Here is a 20,758-nt window from a genome sequence, read left to right on the forward strand (position 1 = left end):
TTTTGTCCTGCCAATAAAAGCTAATTGAATAAAATTGTGTCAATTCCTTCCTCCAACTGTACGTATGGCCTTGGCTCCACAGTTACTTAGCCCTGGTCTACACGCAGCCCCTAATTCGAACTAGGGTACGCGAATTCAGCTACGTGAATAACGTAGCTGAATTCGAACTACCCTAGTTCGAATAACTTACCCGTCCAGACGCCGCGGAAGCGAACTCTGCGGCTCCAAGGTCGTCTCCGGCAACTCCTCCTGCCGCGGTGGAGTACCGGAGTCGACCGCGGCGCTTCCGGAGTTCGAACTATCGCGTCTAGATCAGACGCGATAGTTCGAACTCCGAGAAGTCGAACTCACCGCGTCGACCGGGAAGGTAAGTATAGACGTGGCCTTAGCTATGGTGGCAGGGAAGGAAGGGCTGGGGCTGATGGGTCACAGAATTTCTGGGTCTGCAGCACACGCTCAGCCTGCAATAAGCAGCATCACAGGTTTGCCCATATCAGGTCTATGCTATGCAGTCAGCAAAGCCCAACACCTCTGAATCAGAATCATTCCTGCTGGCAAAGTGGCTGGATTGTCCTAAAAGTGAAAGCCCATAAGAGCCCTGCCCTCTACTGATCTCAAGACAGCAAATTCTCAGCATACCCCCTCTCTCCAAGGCACTGGATGTGGGAAGATGCTGACCAGGATATCTGGGTCAGAACGAGACATTCTCTGAAGAACAGGGGAGGCCCAAGAATCTCCCAGTTTCCCCTTAGAGGGGCCTGGCATTGATACCCAAAGGTTATGCAGGACATAAAAGACCCAGCAGGGTGGATTGATTTAAAACGAAGTGATTTAAATCACCAATTTTAATCATGCTTTAAATCAGCATGCAGGAAACCTTGATTTTAATAATTGATTTTAATCTTGCTTTGCATTTGTACTTTTTAGTTATTTTCATAAAGAGATGTTGATTCTCATTGTTGGTAAACATTAAAACATGTTGATTTGCAACTAAATACAGCCTGTACACTGAAATCTGTTGCTTCTTTTTTGCTAACCAGGGGGATATGCTATATTTATACACATTTATTTAAGCAATCATATAGCTTAAACATTTATTCAGATTCTTACTTTTTACATTTTTATTAAGCAGATGATTAATTTTCTACTTGTGATTTGGTTCAGTTTGGATGGAAATTCAAATTCAGTTAAAAATGCACAAAAGCAGCTTTTTAATTTTGTTTTTATTAATTAAAAAACTACCTTAAATGTGCTGGATATAAAATAAAAAAAAAGTTTATCAGAATATGTTTTGTATTTAAAATTAACTTATTAAACAAAAATATTGAACCGATTTTTCTGGTCTTCAAGATTTTAGAATGAGTAGATCTCAACTCTCTCATACCTAGTTTTTATTAATAGATTGAAAGAGGAAAACAAGTTTTCCTGCTTTTTCAACTCCAATTGGTTTTTGAACTTTAACTGAACTAGTTATTGAATTGAAATAGTTGAATAAACTGAAAAAAATATTTTCTTTGCACCTGCAGAAAAGATACTGCTGTTGAAAGCTGGTTTAGCACTTCAATAAACTCTGGTTCCAGGTGCTTAGCCAGTGACTTCCTGTTCAGAGGCTGACTTTCTTCAAAACTTCACAGCAAATATGTACTGCTTAATATTTTTTATTCAATTTAAATGATTTTAATAAATTACAATAAGTTTAGGCCTTAATGTAGGTTCACATTTACATTTAAATAAGTTTATTTTTAAAAATAAAACCGTTTCTAATTTAAATACAAAAATCTGATTTTTTGGATAAAAAATAAAGCTACCAATTTCCAGGCCCTTCTCTTCATACAACCTGTTCTGTCCCTATGTCTCCCCAGTGCCCAGCACCATCCATAGTCATCAGGGATACAAACACATGCTAGCAAAGGACATTGCAGAGCCCTCTCTTCAAAACATCAAGGCAGGGTTGGCTACAGGACAGGTGAGGACCAGCCTTTAGCTTGGAGACCATTTTCAGAGGTGAATCAGACCAGCTGGACCAGCTCCCTTTGAAAAGCATCTCAGCGTGCTGAAACCACAGCAAGCCTGAATCCAGATGGCACCCTGGCTGACTGCAGTGTTGGGATCTGCGCCTCAGGACCAGCACTCACTGCAGAGGCAGTCAGAGGCAGTGAAGGGACAGAAATCAAATTACTTAAGAAAAGTGAATTCAGTTCTGCCTGGAGCCCTTGGTTGACATCAAACAGGGCTCTGCTGGATGTATCCAATGGGAACCCGTGACAATTCCCCACTCTCATTCTAGGCTGACTCCTGTGTATGCACGGAACGGATACTTCTATGCCAGAGACCAAAATGCCATAGTGAAAAGTCTTGAGACTGCCCAAGTAAAGTGTAAGGCCCCTGCTCTTTAATTTCCACCCAGGCATAGTTCCTGGCCCTCCTGGGGTGTGCGCGCTAGGGGCCATGTACATTAGACAGCCCAGATATGCGCTCAAGACCGGCATGCAGGAAATAATTGCCTAGAAAGTATGTGCACACCCCCCAGAAAAGCAGAAGCCCTGACACACTAATTGGCTTCACATGCTCCCTTCCCTCGCATGCTAGCAGGTTAACAGCAGCACGTGGTCACACACACACACTCTCTCTCTCTCGTGGGTATCAAGCTACCCCAGGCAGATTACTGCCAGGCTTGTGACACAGGCTGTCTCCTCTCCTTGTGCATCGCCCTAGCTAGTTTGACACAGACAATGCGAGAGCCTGAGATGCTGCAGCTAGTTGCCCACTCCTCCATGCAAACAGCGAACGCCTTCTGTTCTACAGTCCCAGACAAACACAACCTTGATGCAACAGCGAAAGAGCTTATCTCCACTGGGGCTGCTAATAGTCTGCAAGGGGAAGATGACATTCTGAATTAAGCTCTGGTCCCCTGACACCTGGGGTTTAGGGGCTGTGTGTGACTGCACAGCATGAGGAATCTGAGGTCCCTGCAGTGCTTCATTCTTAGGGAGTAGAACCCAAGCCTCTCCTGATGGGAGTGGGTCTCAGAGGACAGGTGGGGTGGGCAAAGAGGAAAGAGGCCCCTCTCTTGTGAGCTTTGGTAAAGAGTGTGGGCCAAATTCTGTCCTGGCTGTGCATGGACAGCAGGGGAGAAGGGCAGAGAAGGCTTTGCCCTACCTGTGTGCTTCCTCTTCCTGGGGGCTATGTCTGAAGATTGCCTATAGCCCCAAAGGGCCATTTTGGCAGCCAGGAATAGCCAGAGCACAGCAACATCCTGGCCACAACACCATGCCAGGAGCTGCAGGGGTGGTATGGAATGGTAATGGAAGCTCTGCACAGCCTGAGAAGGTGCGTGGAGACAGCACATAGCCACTGGCCTGGATCAAAGCAAGGCCCATCTAGCCCAGTCTTCCATCAACAGTCAGTGGCAGCAGAGGAGGAGAACAGCCACAGAAGGTGAAGGAGACTTGCACTCCATGGAGAAAAGTAACAATGAACCCCTGGGCTGAAGAAACAGCCTTTGAATCTTGCATTTATTCACCCTTACAGATAAGCGCTGCCTGCAGCTCTCCCACCCAGCTCCAGGAGGGTTCCCTCCTTTCGACACATCGAATGAGGCTCGTGACCTTGTGTTTCATGCTGTTCTGAGGGCTAGAAGGTCTCTGGAACCTGCCCTGTGACCAGGAGAGCTGGTGTGAAATGCCAGCCAGGTCTTGTGTTCAGCCAAGGGTTCAGCTCAGGAGCTGCTACAATTAAACTCTTTGGAGACACGTATTAATAATTAACAGACAGCAGTGCAGTTGCTGAGCTGAGTCAACAGTGGGTGCAGGAACGGAAAGGCCACAAACCAGGGTAAATGTTGTTCATATACATGTAAATAGCAGGCATCTCTTAGCAAGTAGAGAGATCATTTTAGAAATATTTCAGTCCCCAACCCTGGGATTTTTTTCACCAGCTGGAAACACAAAGCTCCTAACATCTTCTCTATCAGGGTCCAGTGCCTCAGTGGCCCCTGGCAGGAGTGGGGACACTGGTATGTCTAAACTGAGAGATCCAGTTAATTCAGGGCTTTTCTCAAGATGGCCCTAGATCTGTGCTGGGTGACATCTGCATTCAGTGTAATGGAGTTTTTAACAGAATCTTCAATAACGATCATTTATGTAATGAGCAAACAGCAGCTTCGCCTGCCAAACTGCCTGTGTGTTTCATGTATTAAAGTGGAGTGAATGGGGGCAGGTGGCACTCAGCCACATAAGCACTGCTCCCGCATGAGAAGTGGGGGTTAGCATCCCAGACAGTATTGCTTAAGGAGACACCGCATGGTCAGGTTCTGTGGTTACCATGTTGAGAAACAAAAAAAGGAGGAGGGAGGGAGAGCCAGCAGTGCTCAAGCACGGCCAGCATTCCTTACATAGAACATGCCCTCCTGCCCCAGACAGCTTCCCATGGGACTCTCACCAGGCTCCTGATTGCGTCCCAACACCAAGTCCTGGGGTGAAATCCTGGGGTGAAATCCTGGCCCCACTAACGTCAGCAAGGGCTCTGCTAGTAATCTCAGTGGGACCCCTGGGGTTTCTCAGTGCCTCATTGATGTACTTTGCCCATGATGGGTGCTTGGGGGGAGGGATGCACTCTGCTATCAACTGCTGGTGCAGGATGCCAGCCTGACCTCCTCCTGACTGCCAAGCACTCAGCTCTTCAAAGTGCTTTCCAAACAGTAAGGAGTTTAGTCTCATAAGGAGTCGGGGTCATGGGCCTTGTCACTGGGTGAGTGCCCTTTAATGGGGCCTGGTCCCAGCCCCAAAGATGGAGTAGCTGCTGAAGGGTCAGGTGACTAAACCAGAGAGCACCTAGTGCTCATAAAAAGCCAGGAGACGGGAATCCGGAAGGAGGCTCCCACAGAAACCCCTGGGTTAGAGGCTCCAGGAAGAGCTGCCTCAAGAATCAGGGCTCTATAAAACAGTGATGGGAACTGAGCAGAGCCCAGGAGGGGCTAGGAGCTGAGCCCACGGGGGATAGAGGATTGTTTTGGGTTTGGGTTTGTTTGGAGTTTACTGCCCAGGAAGGGGTGGACTCTGATGTGACTCAGCCTAAGTCACTGCAGCAACTGGATGTGCTGAAAGCTATGTGGGTTGGTGCAGTAGCATGCCATGCCACAAAGGGGTGTGCTCAGAGACTGCCCCGAGACAAGCCCCACTGTACAGACAGAGGAATGCAAGCAGGAAAGGACTAGCTGTCAACAGCCAGACTCCATTATTGGAAAGCCTCGGTGAACTCCCCCCTCTGCTCCCTCTCTGTCTCCCAGGCTGGTTCCCAATATTGCTGTGCTACTAGCACAGACTCTCGCTGAACCCTTCCCACTGTAGGCACCAAGTCAGCAAGTCTGTCTCAAGTGGCCATTAAGGAGGACAACATTTAGTCTGCATCATGCAGAGCGCCTCACTGCCCATCCCCCAAGAAGGGTCATGCAGGTATCCTGGTGCAGGTGCTCTGGTAACAGCACATGAAGGGTTAAACCAAACACTGCTACAGGGAGTAGAAAGCTCAGCAAATCCTAGGTTGTGCAGGCCACCCTGTAGCTCAACCCGGCTGGGTCATATGGTGAACCATAATGCTTAGGAGCATGCTCTCCCGGGAATGGACTTACTGAGCTATCAGACATCACCTGCTTCCCCCAGAATCACTCGCTGCCAGCCCTAATGGCATCAGCTTTGGTTCAGCCTAAATAAAGGTCAGTCATGGCTACAGCTGGAAGTAGGAGACTGGGTTTGACGGACAAATCCTACAGACCATTCCTGCCATCATACCAAGTAGAAAGGCTTAGGCCCAGCTCTGCAGCCCTTGCTCAAGGCAAAATCCCCACTGAAGGAAATAGGAGTGCTGCCTGAGTAAGGACTGCAGAACTGGGCCATGGCTTTTCCATTTGGTGTGATGGCAGAACTGGCTTATAGGAGAAGACCTGTCAATCAAGCCCAATCTCCCACTTCCAGCAGCAGCCTCCACCTGACCCTTCAGAAGCAAATGAGTCCCCTTCTCCCCTTCCTTCACTGGTGAGAGAGGGAGACGTTCCTGCCTGACATCGCTGCCACTCTCCAGCTCTGCACAAGCACCAAACCCAGCACTGGTGACTCTCAGTGGCTCAGAGAGCACAGCAACAACCTGGCAGAGAGTAGGGGGAGCTGCAGACTAAAAGACCACAGCACTGGACAGAAATGCCGATCTGAGCCCTGGCAGAGCTCCCTCCCCAAACTCCTCTCTCCAAGGCCCAAGGTTTGACCTTTGCCCTACTGAATATCTGGGCTCTGTTGAGGTCATTACACTCTGAGGCTTTGTCTACAGTGGGACTTTGTGGGCAAAACTTGTGTCACTCAGAGGTGTTAATACAACACCTCCTGGGCCCCACCCACCCCCAAATGACAGAAGTTTCACTGATGAAAAGCTCCGGTGTGAACAGCACTTTGTCAGCAGGAGTGCAGACAAAGCTGCTGCTGCTCGTGGGGGCGTGGAAGCTTTCTCCTCCCAACAAACAGCAGCTACACTGTGTGGCTTGTAGCGGTACAGCTGCAGTGGCACAGCCATGACTGCTAAAAGCTGCATGGTGTAGACAAAACCTCAGTCAGTTGCCATTAATATTCACAGAGGGTATCTTCCTCAGAGCAATCCCAGGCCCACAGGCACTGACACAACTCCCACCTGGGAGGAGGGTTATTATCCCCACATTAGAGGTAGGGAAACAAGCACAGAGAGGGGAAACTGACTTGCCTGAGTCAGCAGCAGAGTCAAGAATAGAACACGGGTGTCCTCACTTCTAGGCCCTGAGCATGGAGGATTCACCTACCTGCCGTGAGTCCATATGGGGCCCCAGGACTCCTTTCTCCAGCTGGGATCATGCTTTTCATCCACTTGGCCTCAGCAGGGTGATTAAACCGGAGGAAGGTTGACTGCCCCAGGCAGATCATGCACCCTTGGGGAAAGAGAGTGAGATGGAGCAGGTTATAGCATACAGTGAACATGGCCGCCCCAGTCCTTGAGGGTCTCTCCTTCCACAATGCATCCCCAAGGGATTCATCACTGAACACAGCCCAGCAGAGTTGGCAAACTCTGGCCATGACCATGGGAACTGGCAGGATCTCTATCCCAAATGTACCAGCTGGCTGTCTAGCTTCCCTGAGACAGCAGACATGTTGATGGAATCATTCTTTGTATCACCAGGATCCCGAGTCATGGAGCAGGACCCCACTGAGGTAGGTACAGAATCATTGTCATTACACTTCCCTTCCTGAAGGACCACAAGGAGCTTTACGGAAGTCTCAGCAGGATTTACACAGAGCCGAGGTTAAACTCCACCCTGGGACACATGAAGTGATCCCGCTGCACACACTGCTCCTGATGAAAGAGCCAGGCCTGAGGAGCCTCTGGTGGCAGAGAGCTGGCCTGGCAGTGTAGCGTAAGCAGGGAGCACCCAAGTGCCAGGTACAGAGGGGTTGAGGGTGGGACCTGGTGGGTTTTAGACACATTGGAGATTTGTTGTCAGGTCACAGGGCTGATGTGGAACTCACAGAAGCTGGCGTGTCACTTTGCTCAGCAGGCACTGCAGACAGTACATGCTGTGAGGATGCACTAGAACAAGAGCTTATGGTGCAGGACCACAGCCTGCCAGGAGGCATGAGGCTATGAATGAATAGCTCCTGCACAAACCTATTGGGGGTGGATGGGGGGAAGCCCCTCAAACCTACTTGCTAACTAGACATCTGACCCTCCCCACTGAGCCATTCGCTTCCCATCAGACATTCTGCTACTGGTTATTGCTGCGCTCATCTGTGCCTCCCAAGAATGGGCAGAGGGAGTCATGCAAGGAGGTGGCAGCTTGAAAAAGAAGAGCCTTGTTCGTCTTAAAGAGAGGAGCGCAGCAGTGCCTGTGCAAGGAACGCTGTGCTCCGGACTCAGACAACTGCTCTCTACAGCACCCCCTCCTCTCTCATGCCTGGGCTGAGATGGGAGTGTCCACCCACCCACCCACCCACCCAAGGAGCTTCAAGTCCAAGGGCAATGAGGGAGATAAGAGCCAGTTTGCAGAGACATGATGCAAATATCATAAGACTGAGGGATCACTTGGAGGCTGTTGTGCTGGGACCGCCGATCATGGGTGCAGTCACTGACTCACCATACCCAAGACTTCCTGCATCACCAGATCCTCCTTTCCTTTCCTAAGGCAGGTTGGGATACATGCAGCCCAGCTGTAGCGCTGCTTAGACATGGCCTGTCAGCAAGGCTGCATCAGTCCTAGCCAACTATTGCCCAGTGTCAAAACTCCCTTTCCTGAGCAAGCTCATCTAACTGAAGCCAGCAATCTAGACCTGGCAGAATCTGCATTCAGGACAGGACGCGGAACTGAAACTGCTTTGTGGCACTGATGAACATCCATTCTCATCCTCCTGGACCCCTCTGCAGCGTTTAACATTGCTGAGCACAAGATACTACTGTCAGGAGTCCAGAGTAATGCATTAAAATGGTTTGGGTTCTTCCCGCAGTTTGCATCCAAGGATGAGAAACTGCACCTCTGCCACTACCCCTTGCTTGTGGGGTCCCACAAGGATCAATTCTCTCTCTGATCTTTTTCAACATTTATATCCAACAAGAACGTGAACTGGTCAGATCACAGGCACTCAAGTGCCAGCAATATACAGATGACAGAACTCTATCTATCCTTCACCACATTTGACCACGCCACTACCAACAAGATCGCCCAGTGCTTGGATCAGCTCATGGATGAAGAGCAGTTGGTTCAATCTGAACCCAAGCAAAACAGAGGTGATACTGGTGGGCAGAGGAAAGTATTTTGCAGAGTTTACAGCCACAGTACAGTGGTTGAAGGTTCACAGCCACAATTTGTCAATTCAGTCCAGTCTAGGAGTACTCTTGGATTCCTCACTGACTGAGCTCTCACATTGCAATGGCCATGAATAATGCTTTCTATCACCTCTGGTTGGCTAGGAGACTCCACCCCATCCTGACAGAAGCTGACCTGGCCTCAGTTCTTCATGCCTTTGTCACCTCTCAGCTGTACTTCAGTAACGTGGCATACCTGGGGCATGAAACTTTCAGCACTTCGGAAATTCCAACTAGTAGAAAACACTGCAGCACATTACCTCAGCAGCACTGGCTACCATGAATGCATCACACCTGTCTTCTACGCTCTGCACTGGCGTCTCATAAAATATCAAATCAAGTTCAAGGTCTCAGTCCTTGTCGTCAAAGCGCTCCATGGCCTGGGCCGAGGCTATCTAAAAGACCGTTTAATGCTCTAGGATAAAGATTGTTGTCAACTACCTTGCTCTTTTGGCACAATGGAATTCTCAACAATAGGAGTAAAGCTTGTTTGTGAGGGAGACAGAACCTCCTCGGAGGGCAGTCCAAGACTGTGTTATGAACTCCCCAAGAACTAAGGACCATCACAAATCTCACCACATTGCACTCCAAGAGCAAGGCACATTTCTTTGACCTTGTCTTCTCTAATATAAACATATAGCAACAGGTATATTTATTTAAACAAACAAAAAACCCTACCAAAACAAGACGCTCCTTTACAAATGCTTCTCCCTCTGGGCAGAGGATGAGAGAACAAATATGTGATAGACACGTATTCACATTGTTTAATGCATTAGCGGAAGGTGCTCAGATGTTACAGTAATAAGCGTGATATAATAACCTATTTAGAACAGAATACCCTCAGCCTCTGCTATTCCACACTGAGACCAGGCCTTTGCTCTTCACTTGTGTGTTATTTTCCACCTTCCACTCATGACAGAAAGCACAAGACACAGAGAGAAAGTGTTGGAAAGAGGCCGGATGGAGCCAGGAACAGCTGGGCTTCAAGGTAAGGCCCAGCCCTGAGGGCTCTTCCTAGGGACAGGTTGTTCTGGCATCTTCAGGGACGAAGGAGAGAGGCTGAAATCTATGGTATATCTCCTCCCCCCATTTCCTTCCCCCAAAGCATCATGGAAATGAGGGAGTACACAGCATCTTGCGCAAGAAGGGGGGGGGAACACAAGTATGGATAGGGTGCATGGTTCCAGGGGGAAGCAGGATTGTGTGCAGGATTCACCTTTTACTGGAAATCAGCAACATCGCAGGGATTCCACAGCTGGCAGTCTGCACTGCAGACAAGACAGCTCCTGTCTGCATGAGCAAATCATCTTTTTTTGGCCAAAACCAACTGACTTCTCTGGAGAAAGCTGGTGATGAGCCATGAGTGTGGAATGTGGCTTGAGGGATGTGCAGACAAGCGTATAAACAAAGGCCCTGCACATACACACGGCACCAAATGCCAAACCCATGCCACCTGCCTCCCACCAGCACACATGACTGCTATCATTCCCTAGGAGAGGGGAAGGCACTTATGGCTGATGCACGTGCATGGAGGCTGTAGGGTAAAAAGGCCATCACTGAAGACTAGGAGCCTGATATTCAAATGATCTGGGCCCACTGACCTCACTGGCAGCTGCAGGTCAGCTCCTCTGAAATCAGGGCCCAAGATGAGTTCTATAAATGGGGGAGGATCGAAGAGCGACTCTGCCCCTGGGCTGGATGGAATGCACTCCCGGTCTCTCAGAGTCAGCAATCCAGAGAAGACCAGGTCCCAGCACTGGGTTTCCACGTGGAAAGTGAATTACTACCTTATTAAAAAGGGAGTATGCCTCTCCTGGAGTCCCTTGGCTAGCCATGCAGCCAGCAAACCAGTAACACTAGCCCTGACCCAATACATCAGTGCAGGCACTGGGGCACTTTTTTGGGACAGGTAAGGTGTTACAGGTTTGGTAAGTAATATTTATATAGGGCTAAGCAGCAACACTCCTCAGTATCAACAAACTGCTCCCTTCCAGTATCTGCTGAGAGCTCTCACTCCACTTCCCCAGGCAATCTCACACTTCCTGTTGTCGATCAAAGGAGAATCAGGGAGAGGAGAGAATTTTTCCCTACAAAGCAGTAGGGCTTCTAACATGTTATTGGTAGCTTTCTGTTCTTACACCGCTTTACTTTCGGTCTCAGGGTAGGTCCATACTTACCCGCCGGGTCAACGCGGAGAGTTCGACTTCTCGGAGTTCGAACTATCGCGTCTAATCTAGACGCGATAGTTCGAACTCCGAACCCGCTCCCGTCGACTCCGGAACTCCACCACCGCGAACGGCGGTGGCGGAGTCGACGGGGGAGCCGCGGAGTTCGATCCCACGGCGTCTGGACAGGTAGGAAATTCGAACTAAGGTAGTTCGACTTCAGCTATGCTATTCGCGTAGCTGAAGTCGTGTACCTTAGTTCGACCCCCCCCCGTAGTGTAGATCAGGCCTCAGGCTCTTCCCCAGTCTCCTCCCATTCCTTAACAGAGGGAGCACTGTATAGCAGCAAGAGAAGGAGATGGATGTTTGCAGCTCCCAGGTTCTATTCCTCGCCTTGCCACAAATTCAGTGTGAGCTGGATAAGTCACTGCTTTGTGCTCAGCTTCCCCATGTACAGTTATAGGGACCTCATACAGCTAAATTAATGTTTATAGCAAATATATATTCAATGCCGAAAAACTATATTAACCCAGAGTTAAGGTTGCTTGGTGGTACAGTAGAACCTCAGAGTTATGAACTGATCAGTCAACCACACACCTCACTTGGAACTGGAAATATGGACTCAGGCAGCAGCAGAGAGGAAAAAAAGAGAAGCAAATACAGTCCTGTACTCTGTTAAACGTAAACTATTAAAAAAATAAAGGGAAGTTTAAAAAAAGATTTGACAATGTAAGGAAAGTGTTTCTATGCTTGTTTCATTTAAACTAAGATGATTAAAAACAACATTTTTCTTCTGCATAGTAAAGTTTCAAAACTGTATTAAGTCAATGTTCAGTTGCAAACTTTTGAAAGACCAACCATAACGTTTTGTTGAGTTATGAACATTTCAGAGTTATGAACAACCTCCATTCCTGTATTGTTCATAACTACTGTATATCATCCCCTTCCAGACCATTGAGTTGAGTAAATCTCAAACTTACAAAAACCAGGAAATATACAGTTACGGTTGCCCATGCAACCTTAATTCTTTCCTCTTTCAACAATGCCTCAATATACCCCATTAATACATAGCTTTCCTCTGCCAATCCCACAGTTGTTGAAATGTACAAGCTCTTTATCTCCTTTTACAATCCATTCCTCTTACCCACAGGAGTCCACCTCACACTATTAAAGGCCAAAAAGGAAAAAAAAAAGTCAGGATTAAAGCATATAAAATATCAGGAATGGAAACCCTCTAGCCATTTTTCTGTACTGGGGCATGGGCAGTGTAACAAGTGCACATTTTCTTCAATACTGTTCTCAATTTGAGTCCCCCAAAGATGTAGGCTATGTCTATACTGGCACTTTCATTGTTGCAATTTTTGTTGCTCTGGGGCTTGAAAAAACACCTCCCTGAACAACCAAAGCTTTAACGATGAAAAGCACCTGTGTGGACAGTGCTTCGTCGGCAGGGGCCGAGCTCCTGCCAATGAAGCTACTGCCCCTCATTGGAGGTGGTTTTATTTTGTTGCTAGGAGAGCTCTCTCCCAGCAATAAAGTGCAGCTACACAGAGCACCTTACAACGGTGCGACTGCTGTTGTAAGGTGCGTGGTGTAGACATAGTCCTAGTGAGTGCCAAACGTTACCTTAGGTAAAACTTTACAGTTTGAAACCAGGTTGACCTGCATAACTTCAATAGTTTGGTCTTTAGTGCTGGGCAAAACCAAAACCCACATACCTAAAAGGGTTTTTTTTAATATGGCTGGTTTGTGGGGGGGGCAGGGAGGGAGGGGCTTATATCTCTGGAACCCTTGGCTCAAATGACTCCAAATATGGGTCACTAATCCAACCCCACACCCTCCTGAGACAACCAAATTTCACAGAAATCTGATAAAGCATGTCAATTTTAGAGTACTTTGAAAGAAGAACCTTTAAATAGATGATGTGACAGAACCTTAATGATAGTGGTGCTGCTGCACAACTGCAGTAAAGTTTAATTGACAGACAGGATTTTGAGCTGTGGCCAGGGCTGCTGGAAAGGGGATTGCAAATCACAATCTGCTCAAGTCCCAAGCAGTGTTTAGCAACTGTCCCTGACACTCATGAGGAGTGGAGACCGTTGTCACCTTGAAGGCTGCGGGAACACTCTGGCTAGAACTGTCACCTGCAGTTCTAAGGTGAGGGGAAGCTGGGGAGAGCATACTCCACCACAGAGCAAGTCGGCCCTGCCAGAATCCATCCCCTCTAATCTAGAGCCGCTGCTCTCCTTGCTCTGACATGAACAGGTCTCTGTGAGCAGCAGGGCTACAACAGTGGTGTCACTGACCACTTTTTTCCAGTTACAATTCCTGTCTGGAAACTCAGAGATACATGCAGGTGGATACAGTGTATTTAAAGATCCCCTGGGGGCGGAGAGGTGGTACAGGGGGATACAGCCATGCCAAACGCCAGACCATCTCTGTACAATTTAATTTAATAATTCAATATACACACAAATCTCTCAACACATGACAATTACTGCAGTGGATAATATAGTAAAGGGAGAGAGGCTGGTTGGTATATTGCTCACTTCAGGCCTCCCTAGGTCTATAGGCTGGGTTGCACCAGCTCTGCTACAAATTCATTGTGTGACACAGGGCAAGTCACTTCAGATCTGTCTCAGTTTCTCCAGCAGTAAAATGGGGTCAATATCACCTTGGAAGTGGGCTGTGAAACTCAGTGTTAGAAAAGCCCATGGAGAGCCTAATCCGAAAGTAAACAGAGCATCTTTAAAACAAGGGGCCTAGAGCCCAGCACCTACATCCATATCAGGCACCTGAATAAGTGGTTGAATTTCAGAGGTGCTGAGCACCCACAGCTCACATCATGTGCAACAGCCATGCTCAGACCCTCAGAGTCCAGCAACAGGTGCCTAATGCTAGGTTTGAAAGTGCTGGTTATAGAGAATAGGCAGATAATTCTGCTGGCTGTAGCTGTTCCTGTTAGCTCCCTCCTGACCAAGCCCCACGTAAGAGGTCATGGCTTTAAATATCTTTATGACAAGTTTTGAGTGGGCAGAGGAGAAGGTGAGGGTGGTGACTTAGTGAGTCACTTCCTATTCAGCAGGGTCCGGCTGGCCCTCTCTGATGGCATCCACATGCCTTCTTTCACAGAAGCTGCTACATTATGCACCATCAGCCAAGGACGGGCAAGGCACAGTCTCAGCAAAGCTGCAGAGACCTTATCGTCAAGAGCATGGATCATTCTTGTAAGGGGGCCTAAGGACAGCATGGTACTTAGATACTCAGCCCAGGGGTGTTTTAGACTGACACCAGGATAGCTGACACAATGACTGTCCAGGGAGGTGGCATGGGGCAGTGAATTAGATACAGGACTGGGGCTCAGCAGAATGGGGTTGTCACGGACTCAGTGTGGGCACACTGCCTCTCTCTGGTGGGTCGGGGCAGAGCTGACAGGGAGCAGGCTATTTACCCACCTGTGTAAAGTGTTTCAAGGGCAACAGATGAACAGGACACACACATGGCAATTATAATTAGCCACTGTTGCTATGCCCAGCACAGCCTGTTACAGAAGCTAGTCCCTGTCCCTTCATTCTAAGCAGCCCTTTCAGACAGTGAGGAAGGAGAAGACATAAATTTGTACAAGCAAATCCATAACCATGCCAGACTGCAGCATCCAGCTCTTGCTATGCACCTCTGGTCTGTGAAACGCTAGTACAAGAGCAGCACCTTCCTGTCCCGCACCTCTTTCTTTTCTGACTGTTCCTGAGATAAGAAGATTCCCACATCTGTAAGCTGATCCCAGGGGACTCAGGATGTGCTGTACCAGATCAGACCATTTTCAGCAATTCCAGTTCCTAGCCTAACATGGAGGCTTCAGCACCTGCGACAATGCTGCACTTGGGTGGGAGGTTATTCTTCCTAACCCCCTACAGGAACCAGCACATGCTCTGAAGCATGACCCCCAACTACAGCCATAAAGGCCAATATCAGTCAGGGTCAGCAAGGCCCAGCAGTATTTGACTCTGCCCCTGGGGTGGCACTCCACACGCTGCACAATGAAGGGTTTTTTTCACCTGCTGCTCATATCATCCAGCAACCCCCTTGCTTTCACCACCTGGCACAGGAAGAGGAGGAAGGAACTGATCTCTCTCCTTGCCAGGCTGAGCAATGCTGGGGCCTGGAATCTCTCCTGGAGGGTGGCAAGGCTCAGAGACTGTGTGGAATTTCTTCTGGGCACTGGCCTGACCACAGGCAGGACCATTCCTGCTCCAATTGCCTGGCATAGTCTCCCCGGCTGACCCATGTGCTGTTTGTTCATGGCCTGTTGAGTGCAAAGGAGTGAGCAACCATGCTTGCCATCTAGCCCTGCTTCTGTTGCTATCGACATGCCTGACCAAGTCCCAGAGCAGTGCCAACAAGTCACACTTTAGAGGCAAGGATCTCAGCCCAGAAAAGGCCAGAGCTGCTCCTAAGCAGAGTCCCACCGCTGACCCCAACTCAGATACCAGAATAAAGACCTGCAGAAGGCAGAGCTAATGGAAAGTAGAAATAAGACGCACAGACCCTTCCTGTCTGCAGTGGACAGGAGAGAGTCTATAGCACAGAAATCTCAAACTTGCAGCCTGGAGAAGAGTGTGTTGTTATATATCCAACCAGCAAGGAAGACGAGGGTGAACTGCTTCCCCTGGCTGGGGAGGAACTGAACATTCAGAATTTGGAGAGAGAGTCAGACATTGCAAAGGGTTTGGTACGCTGACAAATGCTGATCTATATCCTGGTCTGATTCTCCTCCTATTGGGGAAGTTCCCAGACGTCTGTGTAATGGCACTAGAATAAGTGAGGGAAGAACCAGGTCATGTTCTAGCTTAGACAGATGGCGAATACAGAAAATCAGACTCATTTAACCCTTTGCCCTCCACTAGCTCCTACCATCAGATGATCTCAAAGCATTTTACAAACCTTCACAAACAAGCCCCCACCCCAAAACTTACGGAACCCTACTAGGGCCACAGGGCAGACGTTAAGCTCAGGAACAGAAAGAGGAAGGGCTCAACAGCAACAAGTGCTGGGGATCCACATCTGCAGGGTGTAGTGACTCAGGAGCAGAACTCAAGAGTCCTGCTGCCAATTCCTGTGCTCCACCCCCCACAAAATGCAGGAAAAAGTTAAGGTTGAAACTTAAAGCGAAACAGCAGGAAACCTGGTGACCAAGTCAGCTCTCTGCCCATAGGGCAGAGCTCTCAGAGATGTTGTTCCAGTGCTACAGACCCAGGCTAGCACTCAGCACCAGAAAGAATGCTGCCACATGGTATCCCAAAGTCAGAGGCCGACAAGCGATGTGCCACCATGTGGGACCCCACCCCAAAGCACTGACTGGGGGCCGCATTCCTAGGCCCAGCTTCCCTCCCCTTTTCTGTGTTGAGCAAGGAACGCACTGCAGAACATGTCTGTGTGGCCGGCAATGGGAGGGGAAGGAGCTGGAATGCTCCCCAGACACACCTAGCTTTGAAGCACTTCGCCAATCCCCTGGGGAACCTTGCTCTTCAGCTTCAGCCAGGGCTGAAAATACCTCCCTCCAGGGGATGGTTTTTCGTACATACAGGAGGGAAGGAACTTCTGTCTTAGGGGAGTGAGATGTTCAGGGAAAAACAATCATAGGAGAAGGAGGGGGACTGGGATGCTCCCCTTTTTCCCCCAGTGGGTGCTGTGGGCCTGAGCAGCAGAGCTAGGACAGACATCCAACACCACGAAGGGAAGGGGAGGAAGCTCGACGGAGCACCTAGCTGCTCATGTTTAGGCTATCATCACACACAGAATGTGCCAGTGGCAAGAATCTGCAGCCTGGGGCAAAGAGGAGCCCAAGCAGGAACCTCTACCTATCTGTGGCACTGGCATGGGGCCAGTACAGATGTTAACCAGCCCCTTATAAGACTTGGGGTTGGTCTGAAAGTCCAGATCAAAACACCCGTGGGTCCTCCACCCCAAGCACAACAAATGAGAGAGGGCAAAATCAGCTTTTTGCCACCTGGACAGTAGAGGGAGCATCCCAGCATGCAACACCATACTGGACTGAGCAGCCCGGCAGGCAAAGCCAGCAGGTAGCAGTATGGCACTTGCCTCCACGGGGCACAGGCAAACAACTGGAACCTTTAATGTGTTAACAGAACATGAACATCCTGTGCCCGTTGAAACATCTGGAGGGACATCCCATCACTTGGTAGGATGTGGACATGGAGACAGGCTGAGAAACAAATGCTTCTCCCCATGGGGAGTAGAGGGAGACGCTACACCACCACCACTTTGTAGCCAAGCCCCAGTTCCGCAGGGCAGATCTGCCAGGACAACTACGCCAGGTCTGTCCCCTGCCTCCCAAGGGAGACGACTGCCCGAGGGACCTCTTGCTCTATTGTGGCAGGAGGGACACCCCATGTGACACCCCAAAAGCAGCGCAACAGCTCAGCATCAGGAACCACCATAATAGGAGACTCAGGTGCCTGGCACAACACCTGCTCCTCTCCCAGGGAACACCCTCCAATGGTTCTCGATGACTGAGGGCCTGTGCAGGGAGCTGGGGGGCATTTCTGCTCCTGGGGGGTGCCTAGATCAACACCCCTGTTGATGACAGACAGAACTCTCTCAGCAGAGCGCACAAGGATTGATTGAGACTTGGTTGGCCACACTGCTATAGGAGGCCAAGGGCACTACACCCAAGTCAGGGGAGGCAGTGAATGCACTATGGGCACCAAACGGCTGAACCAAACAGCAACGACATCAGACAGACAGACAGGCCTCTTAACGCTTCAGGAGATCCCAGATGTGCTTTGAGCCAGCACCCTGATATCAGACACTAATGCGTAGGGTCTCTGAAGAGGGCTGGGAAGGGAGGGTGAGAAGGTGCTAAACTGGATGGAATAGCCTATAGAAATCAACTCCAGCATCCATCTGTCCAAAGTAATGAGCTCCCAGGAAGACAGAAAATGGGAGAGACGATACCCACAAGGGGGAATGGGGAACAGGTTCAATGTAGGATCCAGAGAGGAAAACAGTTTGTGGCCTTTGACCAGTGGGTCAAAATGGTTGTTTTGAGGATGTTGCCAACTGCAGTGTCACTGTGGAGGATGGCCCCTTTTCAGTGAATCTGGGCTTTTTCCTGTAGGGTTCAGCCAGTCTCATGAGCTGGTAGTGGACTAGATGAGACCACTGAGCTGTCTACGATCTACTATATTTTTTCTTTGTCACAGGTATATAAACGCACAGTGATTGTAGTGTCACCTGGGCATCTTCAGGAGAATGAAGGGACCCACCCGTGGTGCTGCTGCACAACTTAGGTCCTTCGAAAATAAGGTCCTTGATGGCATTTTGTACCTTCTGGGGGAGGCCGGAGACTGCAGCCAAGACGCTCTGCGCACAACTACTGCCATAGCCATGGAACTTGCAGCTGTACTGGCAGCATCAAGAGAGGCCTGGAGAGAAGCCTTGATGATTTTATGAGGGCCTGAAATTGTTCCCTCTTGTTCTGTGGCAGATATTCAATAAAAGATGAAAAATTTGTAATACTTCGTAAAATCATATTTTGCCCTCAGGGTTTGGCAACTGGCTGCTCTGAACTGCAATGAGGCCAAGGAGTAGCTTTTGCAGCCAAGGAAGTCTAGCCATTTCAGTTCCCTGTCAGACGGCGTTGAACAGCAACAATGGTGTCGGTTTCATTCATTAACCACCTCAGCAACCAGGGAGTTAGGCATCTGGTGAGGAGGAATATTTATGGGAAGAAGGTACTTATTCTTCCCCAGCTGGCTCTTGCTCCTCTGTAAGCAACTCCTGCAGAACAGGACCTGGGCTTGGTGCTCTTGGCATGACCTCTTATACAATGGAACCCCGTAGAAGAGCTTGCCATAAGGGGCCCCCTGGTTCCAAAAACCCCACTGTGGTGGGGCATACGGGAAGGGGGTTGGACCCCCAAGGTTATTCTTGCCAATACTGCTGGGTACACCACCTGCTGGGAGTTTCTTCCTCAGGGTGCACTTCAAGGAGGGGTGGCTGAAATGGAAAGGTAGGGGAGCCCTGTATAGACACCTCAGAAGTGAATGAGGTGTCCTCGCCCATAACCATCGGGGGGGGGGGGGGAAAGAAAATGGTGCCGGTAACAGTGTTTGTGTTGGTAACATGATGAGTCATACAACTGCATCAGGGCTGAGGTGTTGACGACTGGTAAGGGAATTCCGGATAATATGTCAGTACCAACCGGAAGTCCCTCTCAGTACCCTCAAAAGGTTGGTGTGGAACCAGTGGCTGTATCAGCACCGGAGGATGAGTAGTTGATGCAGATGGAAGGGTCGACTCCACGAGATAAGTCAGTACCAGCTGGGAATGTCGTTCGGTACCCCTCAGCAATGGTAACTCACATGCCTTACGGAAGAGGACCCTGGGCAGTACTGGGTACTCTGGAATCAGTACATCAGGAAGTATCGAAGACGGTACCAAAGTGTAGTCCATGTGTTCTCTGTGGCTGGATAAAGACACTGTTACTGATGACTATTTCAGTTTGGATTTAGAAGAGTCCTTGTGTTTTAAAGGCACTGAGTCCAGTAATGATATTGGTACTGCTCCAGGCTGTTTACTGGATGTGATTCTCAGTACATGCTGTCATCTTTCTATCCAGTGACAAGATCTCAGTAGCAGAGGAGTTGGGCGCCTTAGCCGTACCCATGCCAGGACATGAGGTCTCCTGAGACGGTGACTTCCCCCTACTGTTCTGGAGAGGGGATTTCTTCTTTGTTGAAGGTCTAGATAGTTCTGAATGTCCCCCAAGATCTTTGCTTACCACTGCAATCACAGTGATCACAGAGGTTCTCTGAGCACCTGGAGTTGAAGTACAGGAAGTGGGTGAGGGGATTCACACCCCAGGAGTCACAGAGAATGCTCCATCAGCAGCAAGTTCATCCTGTCCTCCCTAAGCTTTCAAGATCTGCTTTTAAAACTTGAACAGACCTTACATTTGGAGGGCACGAGTCACCCCAATGCAGGTCTGGCAGGGTTTGAAGCCTGGGATTTTTGGTATAACCTGTACCTGAGGTCATGGATTGAGGCTAGAGAAAACAAAGGCCCAGATCGGGCAAATAAAAAAGGGAAGGGGGGAAAGCCCCCAAAAAAGACGGTTACTCACCGTAGTAACTGTTGTTCTTTGAGATGTGTTGCTCCTATCCATTCCAGTTAGGTGTGCGCGCCGTGCGTGCACGGCTCTCCGGAACATTTTTACCCTAGCAACTCCGGCGGGCCGGCTGGGCGCCCCCTGGAGTGGCGCCGCTATGGCGCTGGATATATACCCCAGCCGGCCCGTCCGCTCCTCAGTTCCTTCTTGCCGGCTACTCCGACAGTGGGGAAGGAGGGCGGGTCTGGAATGGATAGGAGCAACACATCTCGAAGAACAACAGTTACTACGGTGAGTAACCGTCTTTTCTTCTTCGAGTGATTGCTCCTATGCATTCCATTTAGGTGATTCCCAAGCCTTACCTAGGCGGTGGGGTCGGAGTGAGACGTGGCCGAGTGTAGGACTGCTGAGCCGAAGGCTGCATCGTCTCGAGACTGTTGCACCAACGCGTAGTGGGAAGCGAAAGTGTGTACAGAAGACCAGGTGGCCGCTCTACAGATGTCCTGGATGGGGACATGGGCCAGGAAGGCAGCCGACGAGGCGTGCGCCCTCGTCGAGTGTGCGGTGAGTCGGCATGGGGGGACGCGAGCAA

The 20,758-nt window shown here is 49.5% G+C and overlaps 1 protein-coding gene across 29 annotated transcripts in view; it reads right to left on the reverse strand.

Moving 5' to 3' along the window:
- The window catches only part of PHLDB1 (pleckstrin homology like domain family B member 1), a 111,260-nt gene that overhangs the window by 54,197 nt on the left and 36,305 nt on the right, over positions 1 to 20,758 (reverse strand). For all 29 annotated transcript variants that reach the window (XM_044997141.1, XM_044997144.1, XM_044997140.1 and 26 more), the window contains one exon: positions 6,821 to 6,946. In XM_044997141.1, the coding sequence (XP_044853076.1) occupies positions 6,821 to 6,946 (126 nt within the window). The remainder of the gene's footprint in view (positions 1 to 6,820; positions 6,947 to 20,758) is intronic.

Source organism: Mauremys mutica, chromosome 22 (assembly GCF_020497125.1).
Source record: "Mauremys mutica isolate MM-2020 ecotype Southern chromosome 22, ASM2049712v1, whole genome shotgun sequence".
NCBI lineage: Eukaryota > Metazoa > Chordata > Testudines > Geoemydidae > Mauremys > Mauremys mutica.